The sequence below is a fragment of the Cervus elaphus genome, chromosome 5 (assembly GCF_910594005.1).
Source record: "Cervus elaphus chromosome 5, mCerEla1.1, whole genome shotgun sequence".
NCBI classification, from domain to species: domain Eukaryota; kingdom Metazoa; phylum Chordata; class Mammalia; order Artiodactyla; family Cervidae; genus Cervus; species Cervus elaphus.
In genome coordinates, this window is record NC_057819.1 from 19251363 (window position 1) to 19274858 (window position 23496).

At 50.6% G+C, this 23496-nt stretch overlaps 1 protein-coding gene and 1 pseudogene across 2 annotated transcripts in view; both read left to right on the plus strand.

Moving 5' to 3' along the window:
* The window catches only part of BCL7A (BAF chromatin remodeling complex subunit BCL7A), a 30920-nt gene extending 14953 nt beyond the window's left edge, over window positions 1-15967 (plus strand). The window contains exons 5-7 of one of the 2 annotated variants that reach the window (XM_043901940.1): window positions 3058-3225; window positions 9713-9897; window positions 12967-15967. In XM_043901940.1, the coding sequence (XP_043757875.1) occupies window positions 3058-3225; window positions 9713-9897; window positions 12967-13038 (425 nt within the window). In that variant the 3' untranslated portion in view covers window positions 13039-15967. The remainder of the gene's footprint in view (window positions 1-3057; window positions 3226-9712; window positions 9898-12966) is intronic. The other variant, XM_043901941.1, reaches the window with a different exon arrangement.
* LOC122695971 lies at window positions 1330-1510 on the plus strand (annotated as a pseudogene).
* Window positions 15968-23496: the final 7529 nt, after the last annotated feature.

Sequence of the window (23496 nt, forward strand, 5' to 3'; positions counted from 1 at the left end):
CTAGATGATCATGAGCTAGTTATTGAACATGTAGCCTTGGGTTTGTCTGTTTTTAACCTGTCACACAGGGATGGTAATACCTACCTCACAAGGTCATTATGAGCATTAAATGAGACAGTCCCATAAAGGCCTGGGCGTGTCAGTAGCTAACATTCGAGAAGCCGTCACAGTGTGCCAAGCAAGCACCTCGCTAAGCCCATCTGAGGCATCACCTCATTCAGTTCTGGTAGTGAGCCTCTTTTGTGCAGAAACCAAGGCTCAAGAAGGTGAAGTAACTTGCCCAGAGTTAGGAAGTTCGTCAGTGTTAGTGCTGGCATCTGAGGTCCTTTGGAGAATTCAAGTTTATGTCCACTAGCCCAGACTTAACACCCCAGAAAAATCCAGAATGCTGAGCAACCCAGGTCCCTGACTCAGAAACCAGGCTCACTTTCCATTTTAGTACCTGTGCAGCCAAGAAAGACCCAAGTCTGACCACAGGTCATGGAAGCCTGAAAGCTCAGGGAAAGTTGTGGGCCTGGTTAGAATTATCTGGAATGCTCCAGGCAGGCGGATGGACCTGGGAGGAAGTGAGGGGACAGAGCTTCTGCATCCAGCTGTTTATAACAAGTCTCCAGGATCCACCTGGGGTCAGCCCAAGCATCAGGGTCATGCCGTTACCAGGTTACCAGGCTAGGTTCAGGGCAGCTGACTCGTTAAACATGAGTGCTCACTGTCCTTAATCAGCATGACCCCATGCAAGCACCCACAGGTTGTGTCTTTGCGCTCTGTGCTTCTCACACACACTCCCGTATGTATATCTTGGCATAGAGAGGGGCTTTAGATTTTTCTTGAAACGTAAACCAGGGGGAGTTTACATCTTTTTTTTTAAGTCCCAGAATTCACAAGAGGGTGCTTTTGTGTAACGAGTGCCCCAGAGTACACTTAAAATAAGGTGCAATTTACCAAGTCAGGGCTGCGGGGCTGCCTGGTGCTGCCTCGCCAGGGGGAAACAGAGGAAAGGCTCGGGGCTGGGGGTTGGGCAGACCAGCATGAGCGAGGGCTCTGCCGCCGAGACTCAGTTTCCCCACCTGGGAGGTTTCTGAGATTAAACAGGGTGACTGTGGATGCCTGGCTTGGTGCCTAGCGTGTAGTCGGTGCCCCGGAGGTGTGAATGTGCTTGCTTCTCCTCTCTGCTCTCCCCCTCTCTCTCTGTGTCTGTTTCTCTCTCTCTCATTTTTACAAAAATGGCTTTGGTCCCAGTGCACAGCATGGCCCAGAAAAGCAGGGTAAAGCTGTAGTAATATTTTTGAAATGATCACGTGGGCATCTGTAGGTTAAAATGACTCTCTGATCGCTTCTCGGCCTGTTGGCTAAAACGAAGTGTGGTATCTGTTCTTAGCAGTTTAATATCTCTGTCCGAGGACAGTGTAGTACATGGATCTTTGGAGGAAGGCACTGGGCTAGCAACTTGCTCTGTCTGCTCCACACATCAGCCTGGTATTGCCATTCCTCCAAGAACGGTGCTCCCCCTCGGGGAATAACTCAGTATGAAAAGACAGATTGTGGGGAATTCCCTAGCAGACCAGTGACTAGAACTCTGAGCTTTCACTGCTGAGGGCCCAGGTTCAATCCCTGGTCAGGAAACTAAGATCCCACAAGCCATGTGGTGCAGCAAAATAAAGAAAGAAAAGAAAATGACTCTTTGTGCCCAAGAAAGGGGTCCAGGGCAAGCAGGTGTGTGCCCCCATGACCCTCAGCTCCACCCCTAGTGGCCTTTTTGCCCAATGAACTTTCTTCCCTTTTCCCTTTTTAGTATGAAAAGAATGTCATAATAGAGAACAATAGAATAGTTTGATGAAATCCGTATGCCTACCCACGTAGATTTTCATAATATGATGCCACATTTGCCTCACCTATTTTTTAAATGTGTTAAGTTTTTTTTTAATTGAAATACAATTTACAAGTTCAAAATTCCACAGCTCTTGAGTATAAAATTCAGGGAATTGTGACAGTTGCATGCAACCCGTGCTAGATTTTTAAAGTACATTTCCCCCACACCATGATACTTAAGTCTGTACCTAAACACTTCAGCATGTGTCAGTGATAAATGACATTTCTATCTACCCACTGTACCATTATCACTCCTAACAATTCCTTACTTTGAAACTCCAGACTGTATTAAATTTCCCAGTTGTCCCCAAATGTCTCTCGGAGCTGGTGCATTCAAAACAGGACCCAGATAAATCCCACATGTCATGTTTAGTTGTTAGGTCTCTTAAATTTCTTTAATCTGTAATACGACAATGATCTTTCCCGTTTCTCTTTTTTAAAAAATATTGACTGATTGATTTGGCTGTGTCCGTTGCATCATTCAGGATCTTTCAATACAGCAGGGGGGCTTAGTTGCTCCGAGGCATGTGGGGTCTTTTCCAACCAGGGATTGAACCCGATCCCCTACATTGCAAGGCTAATTCTTAACCACTGGACCACCAGGGAAGTACCCTCTTTCTTCTTCTTCTTTTTTTTTTAATGGTATTGACTTGTTGGCGAGCCTGGGACTGTTGTCCTGTAAAATATCCACTTTCTGTTATGAACTTGTTTCTCTTTCTCTCTGTCTCTCCCTTTAATTTTGTATCAAGTGCAACTGGTCCAGGGCTGGATCAGATCCCATGAAACAGTTTGGCGATGCTGCCTTTTGAGACCACGCTCCAGCCTCTGCATTGCTTCAGAGCCAGGCCCACGAGATACCTGGTTTCTTCACCCAGAATGAGACTCTCATGACCCCCAGAGATTTTCAGTGTGCTGGGCCACCGTCTGGCTGGCTGCCGCTAACCCAGGAGTCCCTTCAGGGAGCCGGCATTGCAGGGGGCGGTCAAGCGAGCCTCCAGCCTGCGCAGGACACTTGGGGCCAGCCCTTGGTGGGCAGCTCAGGGGCCTCGGGAGGAAGCAGAGTCATCTCTCCAGGGAGAGCATCCTGAGGGTTTGTGGGCAGCAAGGCCTGGGGGCCTGAGCCCCCCACCCCTCTTTTCTCAACAGCTGCAGCATTTCACGCTGTGATTCTGTTCCCTCCCCATGCAGATGATAACAGCAACCAGAGCTCCATCGCAGATGCCTCCCCCATCAAACAGGAGAACAGCAGCAACTCCAGCCCTGCTCCCGAGCCCAACTCAGCTGCGCCCGGCGATGGCACCGATGCCAAGGTGGACGAGGCCCAGGCCGATGGGAAGGAGCTCCCCGGGGCCGAAGGTACGTGCCCTCGAGGGTGGGGCTCAGAGAGACCTCTGTATAGCCAGCTTTCAGCCAGGCAGCTGGAAGGGACTTTAAGGAGGCCCCTCCAAGTGCTGGCCCCCAGAAGGTAACAGTAGAGAAAGGTAATGCCTAGAGCTCATATTGTTGTTGTTTAGAAGTTGTCTTGTCTGACTCTTTTCGACCCCATGGGCTGTAGCCTGCTAGGCTCCTCTGTCCATGGGATTTCCCAGTCAACAATACTAGAGTGGGTTGCCATTTCCTTCTCCAAGGGATCTTCCCAACCCAGGGATTGGACCTGCATTGGCAGGCAGACTCTTTACCACTGAGCCACCAGGGAAGCCCTATACATATGTATAGGTTTGTTTATTTTGAGATTTCTGGGTTCTCTATGTTTATTTCTTTATTTTGGGGGCCATGATGCATGGCATGTGGGATCTTAGTTTCCTGACCAGGGATCAAACTCATGCCCCTGCTTCAGAAACATGGAGTCTTAACCATAGGAACACCAGGAAAGTCCCTAGGTTCTCTTTAAATGAAAAATTTCCAATACACAGAAAAATTGAAAGGATAGTGTAATACTTTCCTGTATACCCACCAGTTGAATTCGTCAGTTGTTGATATTTAATGTTTGGGGTCTTTTGTTTTTTTTGTTGGAGGCTGCTGTTGTTTGAGGTTTTTTTGTTTTGTTTTTGCTTTGCCTAAACATTTTTTTCTGGGGCCATTTGACATTAAGTTGTAGACTTTATGACATTTTATCTCTAAACACTTCACTGTGTATCTTTTAAAAATAAGGACATTCCCTTACATAATCACAGTGACCATTATTGCACCTCAGAAAATGAACAGTAGTTCCCGATTATGTAATACTCGGGAGCATGTTGGATGGATGGTGCATGGGCCGTGAGAGAGGGGACTCAAGAGTGACTCCTGGAGGAATGCCTGGAGGAATGGCCTTGCCGTCATCTGTGATGGAGAGAGGTGGAGGGGCAGGGCCGGCGGGTCTGGGGTGCCAGCAGATGCCCGAGCGCAGTCTGGGGTTCCAGGAAGAGGCCCGGGGTGATGTGCTCTTGCCCGGTGGGGCAAGGCTGTTGGCTTCTTGGTGCTTGGGGAGGGTGTGCATCTCCTGGGGAGAAGGCCGTCCTGTGCTGGAGAGCTCCTTCACGTCCGGTGCCAGTCTCTTCCACACACTTCACTCGTTAGCCCCGTGAGAGGCTCCCTGCCCATCCCGGGTGACAGGCAGGGCCCAGTCCCACTCCAGACTCCCAAGAGCTCATGGGCAAGACAGGCATTGAAGCTGAGAATTACAGTCTACAGAGGTCGCAGGCAGACTAGATCCAGCATGTGGTGTGCAGGTGTGGCCCCAGAGCCCAGTGCTGTTTTTATTTTTAATTGGAACTTGATGGCAAAATTTAAAAATTGAGCAATCTCACTTAAAATAAGATCGATCTCCAGCTTCTCTTGAAAAGAGAAGCCTGCATTTCCATAGAGCTGCAACCAGCTAGAGCAGAGATGTGGCTGCCTCTCCAGGGAGGGCCCAGAGGACCTACATACTCCAGTTACCACACTCCCCACCACACCCTATCATCTCCCCACCACCGAGGCCAAAGGCAGTTGTGTTTTACCCTGTGATCACTGCTGTTTTTCTTGTTATTGATTTAAAAGGAAAGTTAATATGTTTCTTGAACCTTTTTTTCTACTAAGAGTAGAGAGCCTGAGGGGAAATGCACATGTCTTTGAGGAAGAAGAGAATATTCCTTTAGATTTTCTGTGCAAAGGTTATCTGAGTCTGAGTTAAACAGCCCACCTGACTCATTCCTGACACTGCCTGGAACACAAGGGGTCTTGAGTTTGTGGTCAGATGCAATAAGGAAATGGAGCCTGGGGGCCTCTGGGAAGCCTTCCTGGAGGAGGTGCTGTCTGACTTGGGCTTAAAGGATGAGCAGAGATAGGAGGGAACCAAGCAGTCCAGGCAGAAGGGACCTCAGGGCAGTACCTGGGGAGGTCAGGGGAATGTGCCCATGTGCCAGGAGGATCTGAATTAGGATGCAGATTAAGGTGCCCTAACAGACCACCACTGCTGGGTCTGTTGTGTGGCCTTCTAGAGGTGGTCTGTACCTAGAAGCATCTATGTGAGATGATCACCTCCCGTTTTAGAACACTCTCACTTAACAGTCACCATGGAGATAGTTCCACGTTAAGACATACGGGTCTTTCTTATTCTTTACCAGCTTATCATTCAGAGCCGTGACTGTACCATGATGTATTTAAATAGTCCCCATGTTGGTGGGTCATTTGAGTTGTTTCTTTTTCCTGCACCGATGGTGCTGAAAGGCATCTTGTGCTCACGTCTCTTTGCATCTTTGCTCAGATGTGAATGAGTCTGGAGGATACGGCCCTGGAGGGGGGCTACAGAGACAAAGGGCAGTGGACGTTTACAGTGTCTGTAGTGGCCTCCCTCTTTTCCACTCATGCCAAGGGCAGAGTGGCTTCCCCCGGAGCATTCCGCCTGGGCTCTGTAGGTTTGTGGGGCCGGGTGATTCTTTGCCGTGGGGGTGTCGTGTGCATCGTGGAGTGCTGAGCAACATCCGAGCGACTTCGGTGCAGCCTTCTCCCCTGTACAGCACGTGGGCACACCCTCTCCTCCCTTCGGGGCCCTGCCCGGGCCTGGGGAGAGGCACTGGGATGGGGCGATGAATGCAGGACCGACTGGTCACATCTGGGCCGACCCGTGCTGGCCGTGAGGCCTCAGGCCGGCAGCAGGACCTCCTGTGCACCTTCCAGTGTCCTCGAGGCAAATGTAAGTTGCCTGCCTGTCGCATCAGGTCTCTGGGAAAGGAGGTGGAGCTTGCAGGGTGGGGCGGGGCAGAGGGAGGGCGGCGCGATGAGGGGCGGGGCCGGTGTGGCCGCCTCTCCGCGTTCTGGGCCTCGGTTCTCGGTGTTTGGGGTCTGCATCTCCTTTGCCCTGAAGGGTCGGTTAAAGCTCGGCTGCAGGAATTCTGTCTGGGGTCCCCCTTTTCACGGCTGCCCTGTTTGGACCCTGTCACTCCTGCCCGCTGCCACAGGTCCATGGGGGCCACACCGGCATCCCTTCCGGCCAGGCCAGGCCTGGCCTCTGGGCCGGTAGAGTTGCCCAGCTTTGCCCAGGGGAGACACCCCGGGGGCCAGGCCCACCTACACGCTCTCAGGGGCCTTCCTCATGTGGGGGTCTGCTTCCTGCAGGACAGGGCAGGTTGGTCGCCAGCTGTTGACCTTGCTTTGAACTTGTTTACTGCTAAGTGAGTTCAGGGAATGACATAATGTCCAAAGTCCCTGGACTAAATTTAGGCCCTTGGAAAATAATTTCCCCTGGGTGAGTTCCAGTGCCTTGGGCTGAGAGAACCAGGCCGCAGCAGTGGGGCCTGCCTGGAACGCTCGGCCAGCTCCAAGGCCAGTTCCCACTGTGCTCTTGGGCCAGGCAAGGGGTCAGCATGACTCTCTGGACCCACTCTGGGTGACTCGCCACCTTCATGATTTCTAAGCCTGCATCCGAGCCCCCACCTCCCTCTCCTCTCTGCAAAGCCCACCATGTAGGGCAGAAAGGGTTCTGTCGGGACTTCCCTCCTGGTCCAGTGGCTAAAATTCCATGCTCCCAGTGCAGGGGGCTGGGGTTTGATCCCTGCTCAGGGGACTAGATCCCACATATAGCTAAGACCTACACCAGCTAAAAAAATAAGCGCTTCTTTTTTTTTAAAAAAAAGAGGTCTGTAGTCAAGAGAGAAGGAGGACAATAGCAACTGCATAGGTTTGTTAAAGCAAACTTATAATATGAACTAGAATATAAGGTTAACATGGATTTATTTTTCTTTTAAATTGAGATGAAATTCCCATAGCATGCAAGGCACCGTTTTAAAGTGAGCAGTTCAGTACCATTTAGCACATTCATAATGCTGTGCAGCCACCACCTCTGTCTCGTTCCAAACTGTTCTCAACACTCTTAACAGGAAACCCCGTACCCTTCAGCTGTCATTTCCCATTCCTCTTATCCCTGGCCTCCACCAATCTGTATTTTCTGTCTCTATGGATTTGTCTTTCGTGGTCCTTTCATAGAAATGGAGTCATGTAACCTGTGTCTTTTGTTGACGGACATCTTTCACTCAGCATCTTTGTTTCAAGGTTCATCCACATAGTAGCCTGTGTCAGCGCTTCATTCTTTTTCATGGCTGAATAATACTCTGTTGTGTGGGTGGACCACATTGTGTTTATCTGCCTATCTGTTAATGGACATTTGGCCCGTTTCCATCTTTGGGCCATCGTGAGTGATGTTTCTGTGAATATTTGTTTGCAAACATCAGCTTGAAGACTTGTTTTCGATTCTTGTGGGGCTACACCTAGAAGTAGAATCGCTGGGTCATATAGGAGTTCTGTGTTTTTGAGGAACTGCTGTTAACATGGTTTTTAAAGGTAAAACTAGAAATACCAAAGAAATGTCAGGTTTATGGGGAGTTTGGTTTCCTGCCCTCAATGATCCCTCATCTACTCCCACATGGGATTATTTTGCCGCTTGGATTCTTTTTCCATCTTTCCATTTAATTTTCACAGCAACTCAACCGGACAGCTATTGTCAACCTCAACTTTATGGAGGGTGGGGGGTCTGACACAGGGAGCCCAGCTTCATAGGAACAAGCAGCAGAGGCAGCATTAGAAACCAGGTCTGGGATTTCCCTGCTGGTCCGGTGGCTAAGACTCCATGCTCCCAAAGCTGGGTGCCCCAGGTTCGATCCCTGGTCAGGGAACTAGACCCCACGTGCCGCAACTAAAGACCCTGTGCACTGCAACCATGACCTGGTGCAGCCAAATAAAATATATAAATATTAAATAATTTTAAAAAAAACCCAGTCTGTTTCTAGACCCTGTGTCCCCCCCTCCGCCCCGCCCAGACACCAGCTTGTAGGAGGAGCCCAGGGGTCCTGGTGTGGTGGACTCCCTGACTCTCCTGATGGCGTCAGGAGAACCCAGCTCAGACCGTGGCAGGGTGTCGGGTCTCCTGGTACTGCCCTGAGCACTCAGGGCTGCTGATTTGGGGGAGCAGAGTCTGTGTTAGTGGCGCCTTCACTGGGAGGGATATACTAGGGCTCAGCCTCTGTGGAAGGAGGGCTGTAGCTCCTTCCTGCCGCCCTGCTCCCCAGCCTTCTGTACCCTGCCGGGCTCAAGCTCTGGAATACTGCCTGCTTCTCCCTGCCCCTTCCTCTTATTGTTTGCTTGCTTTAAAAATTAAGCCTGGGGACTTTCCTGGTGGTTCAGTGGTTAAAACTCTGCATTTCCAATGCAAGGGGTGCAGGTTCGATCCCCGGTCGGGGAGCTAAGATCCCACAGGCTGCACAGCATGGCCAAAAAAAAAGAGAGAAAGAGAAAACTTAGACCTGGGAAATTTTTTTCCCTTTGTTGTGCTTCTATCTCAGAAACCCCAGAACGTAAAACATTCTTGAATATTTTAGTGTGTTTCTTTTCTTTTTTTTTTTTTTTTTTTACAAATCAGGGTGACATATGTTGTTGGTATCTTGAATGCAAGCAGAGCAGGGCCCTGGGCGGGATGCGGCTGCTCCTTCCATGCGCTCTGTGCCTAAAATAAGCTTCAGGTGCAACGGCTGCTCCCTCTTTCCAAAGCCGCACCACCTCACACAGCCTGCTAAGACCTGCACCTTCCTTCTGCTAATGGAACGTGGTGGGGGGAGCAGGGAGACCTGTGCGTGAGACAGAGCCCAAATGGCCAGCCAAACAGGGACTCATTAAATGTAAGTGACGGCCTGATAGGATGCTGTGCAGCCATCTTGTAGGCTCTCATATTTATAGAATTTTTAAGGACATGCAGAATTCTTCCCAAATATTGTGAGATCCCTGTCTCGGGAGAATGCAGAACTAGAAGTGCATGTAGGGAGAAACATCTGGAAAAATAGGGCTAGATCCCCTAAAATGTTAGTGGCGTGGCAGCCGTGGGTGACATGAGGTAGTTGCTGATTTCATTTCCCCCCCCCCCCTGTATTTTTTGGCTCTTGCAATGGCAATCAGAAAAATATCCATATTACTAAGAGAAATGTTTACCAAGGGGCAGTTCCCTCTGTGAATTCCCCCCACACTCCCCTGATGGAAGGAGGGAGGCGTCTGCAGCCATGATGGTTGGAGCATGCTGTGTCCACTGGAGGGCAGCAGATGCACACAGCATAAAGCCGGTAGCATCCTTTACATGGCTTCTCCTGGCACTTGGCAGCTAATAGGAGTGCAAGGGAAAGGGTCAGAGTCCCCAGTGCCAAAGTGTGGCCTGGCTGCTTAAAATGACATCCTTAAAAAAATAAGCAAGAGGCTTCCCAAGCCCCCCAGCTCCTTGCAGTCCTGACAGACCGCCTGGCCTCCCAACTTACCCAGTTCCAGGTATTTTTAGTAAGTGGTTCATCTGGCTCCGTATCGCCCGTGTCTGAAAACAGCTTCTGTCGTCTTGCTTTTCCCTCAGATGCTTCCGACGAGCAGAATTCACAGTCTTCAATGGAAAACTCGATGAACAGTTCAGAGCAAGTTGAACGGCAGCCGTCTGGAGATGTGGGCCTGGCTGCAGAGACATCCACAATCTCTCAGGTACCTCGATCGAGGTCTCAGAGGGGCAGCCAGCTCGGCCAGGAGCCTGCTGGGGTGTTGGGGGTACGTTGAAAGGTGTCTTCTTGTTTTTGTTTCCTGGTTTGCTCTCTGGATGATTGGAACTGTCTGGTATTCATTGAGCAGGATCCATGAGTGTCCTGTAGCTGGTCTGGTAACTGGGGTTGCAGTAGAGAAGACGCACAGGTCCCCCCTTGGGGTCAGTCCTTTATCCCAGCCTTAGCTTCATCACTTTGTTTATTCGGGTCCACAGAGCACTGCCCAGGCACAGTGACCCAAAGCCAACTTCCCTTAGAGCTGGGAAGATAGGTCTTCAGACTCTTAAATGCTAGACGAACCGTCCTTTGGAATTTTGCACCTGACCACGCTCCCCCCTACTTGGTCCCCTTTCCAGGTTATCACTGTTTGCCGGAATCTAGTCTGAATCAGACAGTGCAGATGTAGGTGGCCTTGCTGATGGGAGCAGATGTCCCTGGTTCGAATCCCAGATCCTCCACTTGACACACACACACACACGAGCCTCAGGGTCTCTCGCTGCCACGGTGAGATCACAGGACTGTCTTGGGGCCAGAACACGGACAAGAGGAGAGAATGTGGCTAGCACTTCACACACAGCTGGGCACAGGAGAGACCCCAGCGTTGCCTCGGCTTCTGTTGTGATTTTTTACTGTCCGTCCTCTGTGCTCATCAAAGAGGTCTGGGGACTCAGGGGTGTCAAAACTACAGCTAATAAGACTATTTCCACTTGAGTATTTTCACACCTGGGGAGAAACCGAAAACAGGTAGCAGCAGAGAAAGGGGAACAGCTTGATCTGTACTCTAGGGAGCCTTCAACCAGGCCTTCCTCAAGGGGAAGAGACTCTCAGACCCGCACATCCTGGCACCCTTGGCTCCACAACCCCATGTCAGCCTACCCAGCACTCCTCCAGAGGCCCAAAGACAGGACAGTGTTGATGAAAAATGTGTTTGCAGTGGCAGAAAACCGGCCAAAACCCGAGTGTCTTAAGGTTTTAATAAATCCGGAGCGGCAGATGCACAGCCTGGTATGCCGCTGTTAACGTGTGTTGACCAGGTCCGGATAACGTTCTCACAGCGCGAGATGCCAGGCAGGACCTCCAACGGAGCATGAGCCCATTTGATTACAGTGCAAATCCAGTCCTCAGATAGAATTGGTAAAGGCCAGGATGGCAGCTGGCATCTCCTGGCCTCTTGAACTCAGAGGAGGAAAGATCAGCTCAAAATGCTGATCCGCACCCTGGGGGTATCTGGTGCTCCCCACCGGCATCTGGAAAGTCCAGGGGTCTTCCGTTCTGACAGGCCTCCACCTCCACTCCCATGTCCGGGGACCCAGACCTGAAATGGGGACCCTTCCACAGTTTTCACGCTCACATAGCCATGCCGCTTGTCTCCAGAGCCGCTCGGTTTGTGAGCAAGACAGAGGGTGTGTTGTCCTGAAGCAGAGAGCTTGACATTGACGTTCAGCCTTGCCTATTTAAAAAAGAAAAAAGGTTCCCCATACCCTTTTCTAGGCACTCCCTCCTGCTCCCTCTCATGGGATAGTTGTCCTCTTTCCAGAGTCTGCTGCCACGCTCATTCACTGTCCCCCCCATGCAAATGCTTTGTGGACGCTTGGCCTGAATGGTATCCCCCTTCCTCAGAAGGCACAGCGACCCACTTGGTCCCGTTACGTTGAGACCGAGCTTTTATCACTTTCACGAGGAAAAGGCAGGGGAAAGACAGGGGCAGTTGTTCCTGCCTTCCTGCCATATCAACTCTCAGGAAACTCACTCACCTCATCCATCAAGGCCCAGAGGTCTCTGTTTAGCACCTGTTGGGCCTCCACTGTGTACTGGGCAGTCAGCTGGGTCCTAGGGAGACAGTGTGAGCCAACTGACATGGTCCCTGTCCTCACAGGGACAGGAAGGATGGGTTCAGGGAGGCGGGACGCACGGCCAGGAGACAGCAGACCCGAGTGGATTGCAATTGGAGCTGTGGGAGAACGGGAGCAGGGTGATGCAAGGAAGCCCTCCTAGATGGTATAGGTGCGGACAAGTGAGATGAGAGCAGGAGTTGGGAGGGTGAGAGATGAGGGCAGCGAGGGCAGGCTCTCTGAGCAGAGAGAAAAGGGCGCACAGGCCAGGAGACAGGAGCCAGCCTAGGGAACGGGAGGGGCGGCCAGGGAGGCTGGAGCCAGGCAGACACGGAGGAGGGGAGGGAGAGAGGCCTTCTCGGCCTGATGAGGAGCTGGGACTCTGTTCCGAGGTCAGTGCTGTGCTCTGTATGATCTCTGCTTTGAAACTATCTCTTGAGCTCTGCTGAAGGCTGGGTGGGGCGGCCGTGGAGCAGCCTGCGGCGCCAGCCAGACAAGGGACGGAGGCTCAGGTGTGGATGGGGTGGCTGGCAAGGGCAGAAGTGGGTGGGCCGAGGGTCTCTGGAGATGGAGTTAGGCGTGGCAAGAAGGGAGGACTCCAGGGTGCCATCCAACTGTGTCCTAGGCAGATGACAGGGCCATCGCCAGCCGTGGGAGCGCCGGTTAGGATGGGTGACGTTAGGAGGTGGACTCGGGGGATGGGTTAGTTTGGAGCTGGCTGGGATGATAGAGCGAGAAAGTCGAGGGAGAAGTAGGTGAGCGAGTGTCGAATTTTTTTGTGTGTGTGTGAGTGCTGGGACTTCTTGGGAATTTGGTGGCACTACAGACCCTTCCCCCCGAATAACCAACGTGTATGCATTCCGTAAACGCTGGGTGTCTGCCCCAGGCCAGGCACCTGTGCTGAGCCCTGGATGAGCCGTTGTCAACACGGCCAGGTTGGTCTAACCTTCGATCTTGGAGAGTAAACTTAAAACTCCGTATATGATTACCCTGCAGTTAGTGAGCTGTTGGAAGACACAGGTGACGTGGTGAATATAGGTGAATATAGCTCGGGTGTGAGGCTCCCTGTGGGTCCGTGAACCCTTTCGAGTCCACGCCAGGGCCACGGGGGTCAGAACCTCAGACGCCCACCCTCGAGTCCTTCCTGGGCTGACTTGTAACTCCCAGCTGACCTGAGTTGCTGTCCCGGGGTGTCAACCTGCGTTTCTCTTTTCTTCCTCTTCCCTCCACCCTCCAACCCCAAGGACCTGGAAGGAGTGCCACCCTCCAAAAAGATGAAACTGGAGGCTTCGCAACAGAACTCCGAGGAGATGTAGACGCCGAGTTCGGTCCTCTGATCCACGTCTCACGGGAGATCCATCAGCAGGCTTAGTTGTTGAACAACCTCACCCGAGCAGATCCCTGTCGGGTGCAAAGGGAACTACTAACTTAACAAGTTTACCAAGTGCAAATCCAAGAAAACCTAGAACGGCGTAACTTCTCAGACACTGAAGAACTTTCTGCTGTGAAGCGAAACACTCGAATCTTGAAGTGACTGTCCTGGGGAAGGCGGGGTCGACAGCTCAGGAGCGTCTGGACACTGTCTCTGAAGCCAAGATTACATTTGTGTTGCTGCTGTATTTTTTTTTTTTTTTCCTCCCCACTCCTCTATTTAATGATATAAGCTATTTGAGGGTGGTACTGATCAGGAATTCACTTTTTCATCGGGGCTTTTCACTGTTCAACCGATATTCCTTCCGCTTTCTTTTTTTGTGCCTTGTGCCCTTGAGGTGACCTCTGGCATGTTTTCTGGTTGTTTTGCATCTCCCCTTACAAGTGCCCTCTTGGTTCGGTCAGGCAGCCATTGCTCCAGTCCTCGCGTCTTTCTCCTCCCTGCCCCAGGACTTCGGCTGGAGTGGACCAGGCAGGGAGAAGGAGAGCTTGAGGCCACAGAAGAGCAGGACCTCCCAGGCCAGCTGGGAGGCTGCAGGGTACACCCTGAGCCCTGCTTGGGGACAGAGCTAGCCTCCAGGGTCCGAGGAGTCTCAGATGTCTGGGCATTGTCCCCAGGGCTTGCTTGGGGCATCTGAACTGGTGTTTCCAAGCCCACAGCTGCCCAGAGGGACATACAGAGCCCTTGGATTGTTCTGGCACTTCCCCCCTCCGCCCCTCCCCCCCGCATATGGCAACCTCCCACACCTCCGAAGACGGACTGGCTTCTGCGGCTGATGGCAGGATGGTCTCCTTAAGACGATAAAGGGCCGGAGGAGGCCGGGAGCAGACGGCAGGATTAGCTGGTGCTGAACTTTCTCTCACAGGACGTTGCTTGGATTTCAAATCCACAGTCACCTGCTGCCCTAGTCTACCTCCCCAGCTCCACCTGGCCCCACCCGCGGGGGAGGTGAGGTTGCAGTCGGCCAAAATCCAGAGTCCACCGGCTTTCTGCAGACTGTTCTGACTCCTGGAGCCAACAGTTGGATCGCGTCTCTTTCCCAGGATGCTCCGAGGGTTCCCACGGGGGAGCAGGCCTCAAGGGTTGGAACTTGAAGGCCAGAAATGAGGCCCCCGAGAAACTGGAGAGCTTTGCACTCCTCCAGAAAGGGGGCTCTGGGGTCCCTCCCCTGCCTCCACCCCCTGCCTGCACTGGGATGACTTCCTGTCACTAAAACAGAGAAGCACCTCTTCTCCCCACGCCCCCCACCTTGGATGAACTGCCTCACTGTTTGGTTCTGAGGCTTGGTTTGCTCTTAATTCCTATACGGACTCCTCAGACCCTTAACCCTTCTCCTGAGCTTTCTTTACTGCACTGGAGTTCCAACTCCCTTTGAGTTGTGTGAGGGGGGAGGGGGGTTCCGGGTTTTGTTGTTGGTTTTTTTTTTTTTTTTTCTGTTTGTTCGTTCAGTTTTTGTTTCTGTTTCGGCCAATTGGTGCATATATTCAAGTACCACCTTTCACGTGTGGATCTCTCTCCTGACCACCATGGGGAGTGTCTGCCAGACTCCATTTTCTAAGCGTTTCTGAGGGTGAGGCTCTTCTTTGTTTTTGAAGGGAGCCAATCTATTTCCTGCACTTCAAGAAGAATCAAAATGTTCCTGAATTTCAAATACCTCATGCAAACATGTCTCCTGAAGCAAGGGAAGGGGGAAAAAAAAACAAAACACACACACACAAACTTTGAAAATGGTCATGTTGAAGTTAGTGATGCCGAAAGGTTTCTGTCTTAAAAAATCCTTATCAATTTTGCCCCTCAGGCAGTCAGTTCTACGGAGAACTGTGTTCTGTGTTACCTCTCAGCGTATCTCAAGGTGGCTTTACCTCCAGATCCTAGAGTTAGAATTAACTTCCTTTCTTTGCAGCAAAACTCCATTTGGATGAAAGATGAATCTGGATATCTATTTCCTCCTCTTTTATTTTTTTGGGAAACGAGAGGTAAGCAAGACAGCCGAAGACGAATCACAACACAGGCATCCGTGGAAACAGCAGGGTCCCCTCGACAGGCAAGGGGAGCGGACATGGTTGAGGGTGAACAAAAGAGGACGCCCAGGATACGAGGCTGTCGTTAGTTTTTCTCTGAAGTGCCTGAAGGTAGGAAACGGGCCAGGGGTCCGGACCGACTGGGCCCCGCCACGGCCACGCCAGGCAGAGCGGCCAGCGGCCCTGCGCCCCCATCCACGCCGGCCAGGACGGCCTTCCACGCGGGATGACGAGACTGCGAAAACCCACATGTGCTTCCTTCCCCGACGCGGCCCACTCCTCGGGGCTGCCGCCCTTCCCCACGCCATCCTGCGCCCCTCGCCCCTTCTCCCTCCATGGAATCTAAGACCTTTCAGCCGGCCGAGCCAGAGGCGGGGGTCCTAAGCGAATGCCTTCCGCCATCACCGGGCCCCACAGCCTAAAGGGCTCCCAGGGCAAACTTAACTCCCCGCAAATCTTGAAGTGGGGGGTGCTGCGGTTACACATTCCACAAAGTGCTGGCACTTATACCCATAACCCGAAGGCGGAAGACTGACTCACAGGTGGTGACCTCCCATTACCAACGATGTCATGGTTTGGAATGTTCCATTATCAGCCAAGGACCTGGTTAGAGATATAAAGACCTTTTTATTCACCGTTACCTAATTGTTTTTTTTTTTTTTCCTTACGACTTTTTTTTGGTGTGTTGTACAGCAGTATAATTTTTCACTTATTTATTCCATCAGTAGATATGGTTTGTACAATGTACAATGGTTCCATTTCAGAAAATAAAAGAAAAATTCAAATCATGAACACCATGTGATTTTGGAGTGTTATGATAAAGAGTAAAAATCCTGTGAGATTTTACTCACAGAGCGGGCGGCTCTGGTGTCTGCGGCGTGGCCCTGACTTTGTACACAACTTGAACGCTGGGACTGTGGCCTCCCACATGCTGTGGGAGGCTGAGCTAGTAGCCAGTTAGAACCCTAGTATAAATTACAGCCAGGCCATCTGCCCCCCATCTTGCGTCCTGGTGGTGTCCCTGGTTTCAGGAGGCTCTGGCCCATGGCAGGGGTTCAGGGGTCTATTCTTCGGTGACTTGCAACTCTGTCTTGACTTGCCTTAACAGCTAGTGACTCTCAGTCAGGCTGGATCCAGAACCGCCCCAGGGCCTTTTCCCCCACAACTCAGGCTCTTTCTCACTCTCCAGCTCAGACTCCCTCCCTCAGTTTACTTTTTCTTTTCTTCTCTGTCCAGTCTCTGTTTTTCCTCTCGCACCTGAAACCTGGCCCTAGGTGAACCACCAGCTAGGGACAGAGGGGTGGGACGATTGTTCTAGCAGTCCTGTGCTCAGTGACCCGTGTTGACCGACCTGGAGGCAGACATTCTCCTTTTTGTTTTGTCTGACTTTCCTCCCCACCCCGTTCCTTTTTAACATGTTCCAGTGTTTTTACCGGGATTGGTTGCTCAGCGAAATAAACTCCTGATATGGAAAGTTCATCCTGACAAAGCATAAATCATAGGGACCTTGTTTGCTTAACCAAAAAAAAAAAAAAGTGCCTTAGCGGGCACACTTTCGCTCTCTCTGGTATCCCTGAGGTCTGTTCCCTGGGTCTACAACTCTAGATGAAGGTCCCTTCCTCCCAGACTAATCCTCATCTCTGGATCTCTCCCCTTCCCTCTACCATTCTTGTCTCAGGCATTCTGCTTTATCTTCCCTGTCTCTCTCAGCTTCCCTGTCTCTGTGGAGCTTTCTGACTTCCTCTCATCTCCCTTCCTCAAGGAGCAGTCATGTCCAAGGGCTAGAAATTTGGACTTTACAGGCATCACTTGAGCACCATCTGTGTACTGAGCCCTGGGCAGCATTGACTCCAACTTGACCCTTTCTCTCTAAGCAGATAAGCTGGTACACTAGGATGCTGGGGACAGTTTGGAATTGGGGAGAGGTGCATTTTTGATGGCAGGGGTCAGGGAGGCTCCTAGGATGGTGGAAGAAGCCCAGGCATGGGGCTAAGGAGTTCATTTTGCCTTGTGGATGCTAAGGAGTGGTTGGAGGTTTCTGAGCCAGGGCTCTGCTGGACTGGGGGTGGCATTGCTAGTGAATGACATGGACTGGAAAAAGCCAGACAGGAGGTGGGGGCAGGGCAACTATGGAACTAGACTGTAGGTGAAGCAGGAGGCGAGGAGTTGGCAAGAAGGCCCGTGTGCCCCCAGGTGATGTGAAGGCAATGAGCACTGCAGCCAGGTGAGGTGGGAACAAGTTTGAGGAGGGGAAGGCAGGCAGACAAAGCTCTGGTGCAGGTCCAAGTCTGGACCACAACAAATGTAACAGAAGTCCGCAGTTGGGCTGAGGAGGGATTTGAATTCCTAACACCCAAGTTTATCCCTCACCTGCCTCTTAAGGAATGCATATTTTCCTCCAGAGGCTCATGGTAGACACTGGCTGCCTTTGCCAGTTGCATTCCCCTCTTCTTCCAGTAGGGGTCCCCCTGACCCACTCTCAGCCCCAAGAGTGGCTGGGCGATCTGGGTCCCTCTGCCTGGTAACTACGATTGGTTCAAGGATGATCACCTGGCCCAATGAGAGTCAGCCCTGGAATTTTTGTGGGACCTGTTGGGAAACACTTCCCCTAGAGTGTTGGCTGGAGTTGTTAAGTGGAGCTGCTGGAGACACCTTCACTCCAAGGCGGAGAGAAGCCTGCCAGAGAATGAAGCCAACACAGGTGAGACGAGAGAGTTGAAAGATGGTGAGTGTGAGCTTCCTGAGAGCGGCACTTGGACCCAAAGTGTTAGTCACTCAGTCGTGTCCAACTCTTTGTAACCTCATGGACTGTCGCCCACCAGGCTCCTCTGTCCGTGGAATTCTCCAGGCAAGAATACTGGAGTAGGTTGCCATTTCCTTCCCCAGTTAAGTTGCTCAGTCGTGTCTGACTCTTTGTGATCCCATGGACTATAGCCTACCAGATTCCTCCGTCCATGGGATTTTCCAGGCAAGAATACTGGAGTAGGTTGCCATTACCTTCTCCAGAGGATCTTCCCAGCACAGGACTTGAACCAAGGTCTCCTACACTGCAGGCAGACTCTTTACTGACTGGACCACCAGGGAAGTCAACAGCTGGCCCTGAAACCAGCCCTCCTGAACTTTTCAAGTTCTTGAGCCAGTAAATGCCTGTGATAGTTTAGGTTAGTTTTCACTTGGTCTTTCCCCTACCTGAGCCCCTACCCCCTCCATCCAAGAGCTTGGAGGGTCTCCTGGACAAATCCAGAAGGAGGGATGGTTGTTGAGATGGTAGCTCTGACCCTGTTTTTCTCTTGGAAGGACTGTCTCTTTCCTCCAAACTTTGTTTTTTCAATGCTCCCGCGTGACAGGGACTTGGAAGTTTCACAGCTGAGCACAAGGAAATAGAGGCTAACATAGACCTGATTTGGACTTTGGAAGCAGGCTTTTCTAGAATCCTCAGAGCTCCAGCACTTCAGAGCTGTGTGACCTCAAGTAAGTATCTTAACCTCTCTGGGCCCCAGCGTCCTCATCTGTAAAATGGAAAGAATAATGGTGCCTCCTCAGGTTGCTGTGAGGATTAATACATGTAAATTACCGAATACATGTAAAGTGCTCCGGACAGGCCCTGAAATTGAATGTGTTAGTTGCTCAGTGGTGTCCGACTCTGTGACCTCATGAACTGTAGCCCGCCAGGCTCCTCTGTCCATGGAATTCACCAGGCCAGAATACTGGAGTGGGTTGCCATTCCCTTCTCCAGGGTATCTTCCTGACCAAGGGATCGAACCCAGGTCTCCCGTGTTGAAGGCAGATTCTTTACCGTCTGAGCCACCAGGGAAGCCCATGGCACATAGTAAATCTCAATAAATGGTGACCGCTGTTGTTGCTGCTATTATGAGTGTAGGTATTATCCTCAAGCACTTCTAGACCCCAGAGCTCCAGCTGCTAGACCATGAAGCACCAAGAAAGGCAGAATCACCCAGCCGCAGCTGCTTTGGGCTTGCCCTCTGAGTTACACTTTGCTCCCTGAAGACTCGCCTCTCCCCCAAATGAGACCGACACTGGAGGTACCGCCCAGCTTGCCCCAGACGATCTGGAGCCTGAGTGGTGCCTTGTGGAATGACTAGAACCCCACCAGGAGACAGGCAAAGGGAAGACATTCCTGGCCAAGGCAAGGGCTTGAGTAAAGGGCTGGCGATGTGAGGATGCATCCCCGCTGGGGGCGTGTATGTCAGGCCCAAGAGGGACCTTCAGGCAGAAGAACAGCTCACTGGAGGCTCATTTTTCCAGCATCTCTCCTTCATCATTGCCCTGCCTCTACAGGCCCTGGGGGAAAAGGCGTCTAGGAGGCAAGCACCAGGATGTGGCACCAGGCCTGTGGGTCCTATCTCCCTCTAGGGTACCCCTGGGACAGACACTTGTACCCATGGATGCCCTGGGTGACTTGGAGTCAATGGCTTTCTCTCTTTAGACTTGACCAGAGATAACAATCTGCTTTGCATCAAAGAATCTCAAGAGACTCTTAAATTCCGCTTTTCTCCCTCAGGGCTCTCTCAAAGTATGAGCTCATTTGAACTCTTTGTCACCCTAAATGGTAGTTAGAGCAGGGATCAACCTCCCCATCATACAGATGAGAAAACTGAGGCCAGGGAAGTTGCTGAACAGGGTCCTGCAGGTACTCAGTGAAGAAGGCTTTGGAACCCAGCCTGTCTCTCACTAGACCCAGGGTCAGCAGATCCAGCTTGCCAGCTGTTATTATAAATAAAGTTTTATTGGCACACAGCCATGCTCATTCACTTACATTGTCCCTGACTGCTTTCACAGTTGGGAGAAGGCAATGGCAACCCCCTCCAGTGTTCTTCCCTGGAGAATCCCAGGGACGGGGGAGCCTGGTGGGCTGCCATCTATGGGGTCGCACAGAGTCGGACACGACTGAAGTGACTTAGCAGCAGCAGCAGCAGCTTTCACAATACAACAGCAGAATTGAGTAGTTGTTATAGAGACTGACTTGCAAAGTTGAAACTATTTACCATCTGGCCAACTGCTGCACTTGACCACGCTTCCCTGCTGAAACTTTGTGGTTGAAAGAATATGATAAAAAATAATGACATTAATGGTAATAACAATAATAATTGCCTACTATGTGCCAGGGGCTTCCCAGGTGGCACTAGTGTTAAAGAACTTGACTACGGAATGCAGGGAGATGTAAGAGATGCGGGTTCAGTCCCTGGGTTGGGAAGATCCCCTGGAGGAGGGCATGGCAACCCACTCCAGTATTCTTGCCTGGAGAATCCGATGGACAGAGGAGCCTGGTGGGCTACAATCCTTAGAGTGGCAAAGAGTCAGACACTACTGAAGCGACTTTGCACGCATGCTCAATGTGCCAGGTACCATGCAAGACATTCCTGAATTTTTTATTGATATGAAAGGGTGTTGCTCAATGAATTTTCACTGAGTACACCTGCAAAACCAGCACCTGGATCAAGAAACAGAATAATACTTATTCTCTGGATGCCCCCTGCCCACCCGTTGCAGTCACTGCCCTCTGAAGGGTAATTACTATCCTGACATCTCTCTGCACAGATGTTTTCTAAATGTTTGTAACATTTTCTGAACTTTCTATTCGTGGAATCATACAGAACGTGCCCTTTTGTGTCTGGCTTCTTTCACTTGGTAAGATGTTTGTGAGATTCATCCATATTGCATGTCATTGGCGTCACGACACGCTTCTGCTGGTGGGCGTCTGGTCTGTTTCCAGTCTCCATGGAGTTTTATGAATATGCAAGATATTGGACCCCATTTCACCCCAGCTCCAGTGTGAGAGGGGGACCAATTAGCCCTGCTGTACAGATGTGAAGACTAAGGTTAGATACTGTGGTGCCCATGAAGTGGCGCAGCAAATAGGAAGAGCCACGAGCGCAGGTGTCCCTGGCGTCCTGGCTCTCTGACTTCCTCATTAGTTTCTGGCTTGACATCCCACTGTGACTAACGACTGTTATGGCCCCATTTATACGAAGACATTTCTAGAAAAAGCAAAAGTATGGAGACAAGGTAGAGGCTGAGTTGTCTAGGGCTGGGAGCAAAAGATTGACCATAAGGAGGTCAAAGGGAATGATTTGAGGCAACTGGATTGTGGGGATAATTATACAACTGTGTGTGAACTTATTTGACTAGTTGTTTAGTCGCTAAAGTTGCAAAGTCACTTCAGCCATGTCCAACTCTTTTGCAACCCTATGAACTGTAGCCCACCAGGCTCCTCCGTCCGTGGGATTTCCTAGGCACTTGAAGGCTCGGTGGTGAATTCACCTACCAATGCAGGAGATGTGGGTTCCTTCCCGGGTCTGGAAGATGCCCTGGAGAAGGAAATGGCAATCCATCCAGTATTGTTGCCTGGGAAATTGCATGGACAGAGGAGCCTAGTGGGCTGCAGTCCATGGGGTCGCCAAGAGTCGGACACAATGGGCAACAAAACCAGAACAACAGTGAACTTACTAAAGCTCATTGAATTGTAAACTTAAAGTTGGTGAATTTTATGGGAAGTAGATTACACCTCAATAAAGCTTGAAAATTAAAAAACCCAAACCCACAGCCATCTATTTCTCCACCCTCTACCCACACACACCCGCATCCCCACTCCGCCTCCCTCTGTGTCTGAATTTCCCTTAGAGGTGTGAAGCTGGCTGTGCAGACTGCCCAGAGCTGTTGAGCCATGGAACTCTGGCAGCTCCCCACCAGCCCTCCTCTCGCTGCAAAGACACGGGGGTCTCCTTGGCCAGAGGTGACATCTGAAGCAATCACGATCCCCTTTGGCTTTACTATATCCGACCTGCCGCCTGCCAGGGGCCAGAGAGCCACGCGCAGCGGATGCACCGGCCCCAAACTGTTTCTCCAAGTAGTCCCCAGAGATGGTCGCTGCCTTTCAGTTTCTGCACTTGTTTATTTTCAAAGGGACGTTGCCAGACCGCTAGGCCACCCCTGCCCTTTCATGGTTTGTTTTATGCAAGAGATTTCAGGAAGAGAGGAGGTAAAGCAACCTGAAACCAATTGCTCTGCTGGCAGAGGACAGCCACAGGCCCCAGCTGTGAGGTTTGAGGGATGTGTGTGAAGCCGAGATGCCCCTTTGTTACCCCGCCACCCCAAGAACAGGAATTCTGAGAGGGTTAATAATCATTGCAGGGGATTTTCTGGTGGTCCAGGGGTTAAGGCTCTGTGTTTCCACTACAGTGGGCACGGGTTCGATCCCTGGCCAGAGAACTAAGATTCCGCATGCTGTGCAACCATAAAAAAAAGAAGAAAGAAAGAAAAGGAAAAAATAATAATCATTGCAAATATTCAAGAAGAAGAAAGAAAAGAAAAAAATAATAATCATTGCAAATATTCAAAGTGGACATTGGAATAGTTTGACACTCGTGTGCAAAAAGGAATGACCGTCAGCCCATACCTCACATCTTATCACAAAATTCACTCCAAATGGCTCACAGACCAAAATGTCACTCTAAAGATTCTAGGAAAACACAGAAGAAAATCTTTGTGACCTTGGGTTAGGCAATTATTTTTTAAACGTGACATCACAGCACTAACTGTAGAAAAAAGAATTGGTAAATTGGATTTCATCAATATTTAAAATTCAGGCTCTGCTAAAGACACTGTTAGAAGAATGAAAAAAAAAATAGGATGGGCAGACGATCTTTGCAAAACACTTACCTGATAAAGGACTTCTATCTAGAATATATGAAAAACTCTCAAAACTCAGTGATAAGAAAACAATCCCACCCCGACCCCTGCCAAAAAAGAACTAACCAAATATTTGCATAGATGTTTCATCAAAGAAAATATACGGAAGGCAAATGAGCACATGAAAGATGCTGAACATCATTAATTATTAGGGAAGTGCAAATTAAAACCACAGTAAGATACCATTACACTCCCACTCGAATAGATGAAAAGGCCACAATACCAAGTGCTAGTGAAGATGCAGAGCAACAAGAGCCCTCCTCCACTGCTGGTGGAAAGGTAAAACAAATACAGTCATTTGGAAAATAGTTTGGCAGATCTTTATATGGTTAAGCCTGAACTTACCCTACAAGCTGGTCATCCCACTCCTAGGTAGTTACCTAAGAGAAAATGTACAAAAGTCTATTGTGAATGTTTATAGTGGCCTTATTTGTAATCACCAAAAGCTGGGAGCAACTAAATTGGCCCTAAATTGTGGTACAGTCATAAGATGAATGCAGCAATAAAAGAGGAATGAACTACAGACACCCTCGGCAATAAGGAAGCCTCTCAGATGCGTCATGCTAAGTGAAAGAAGCCAGACCCAAGGCTGTTCACTGAATGATTCCATT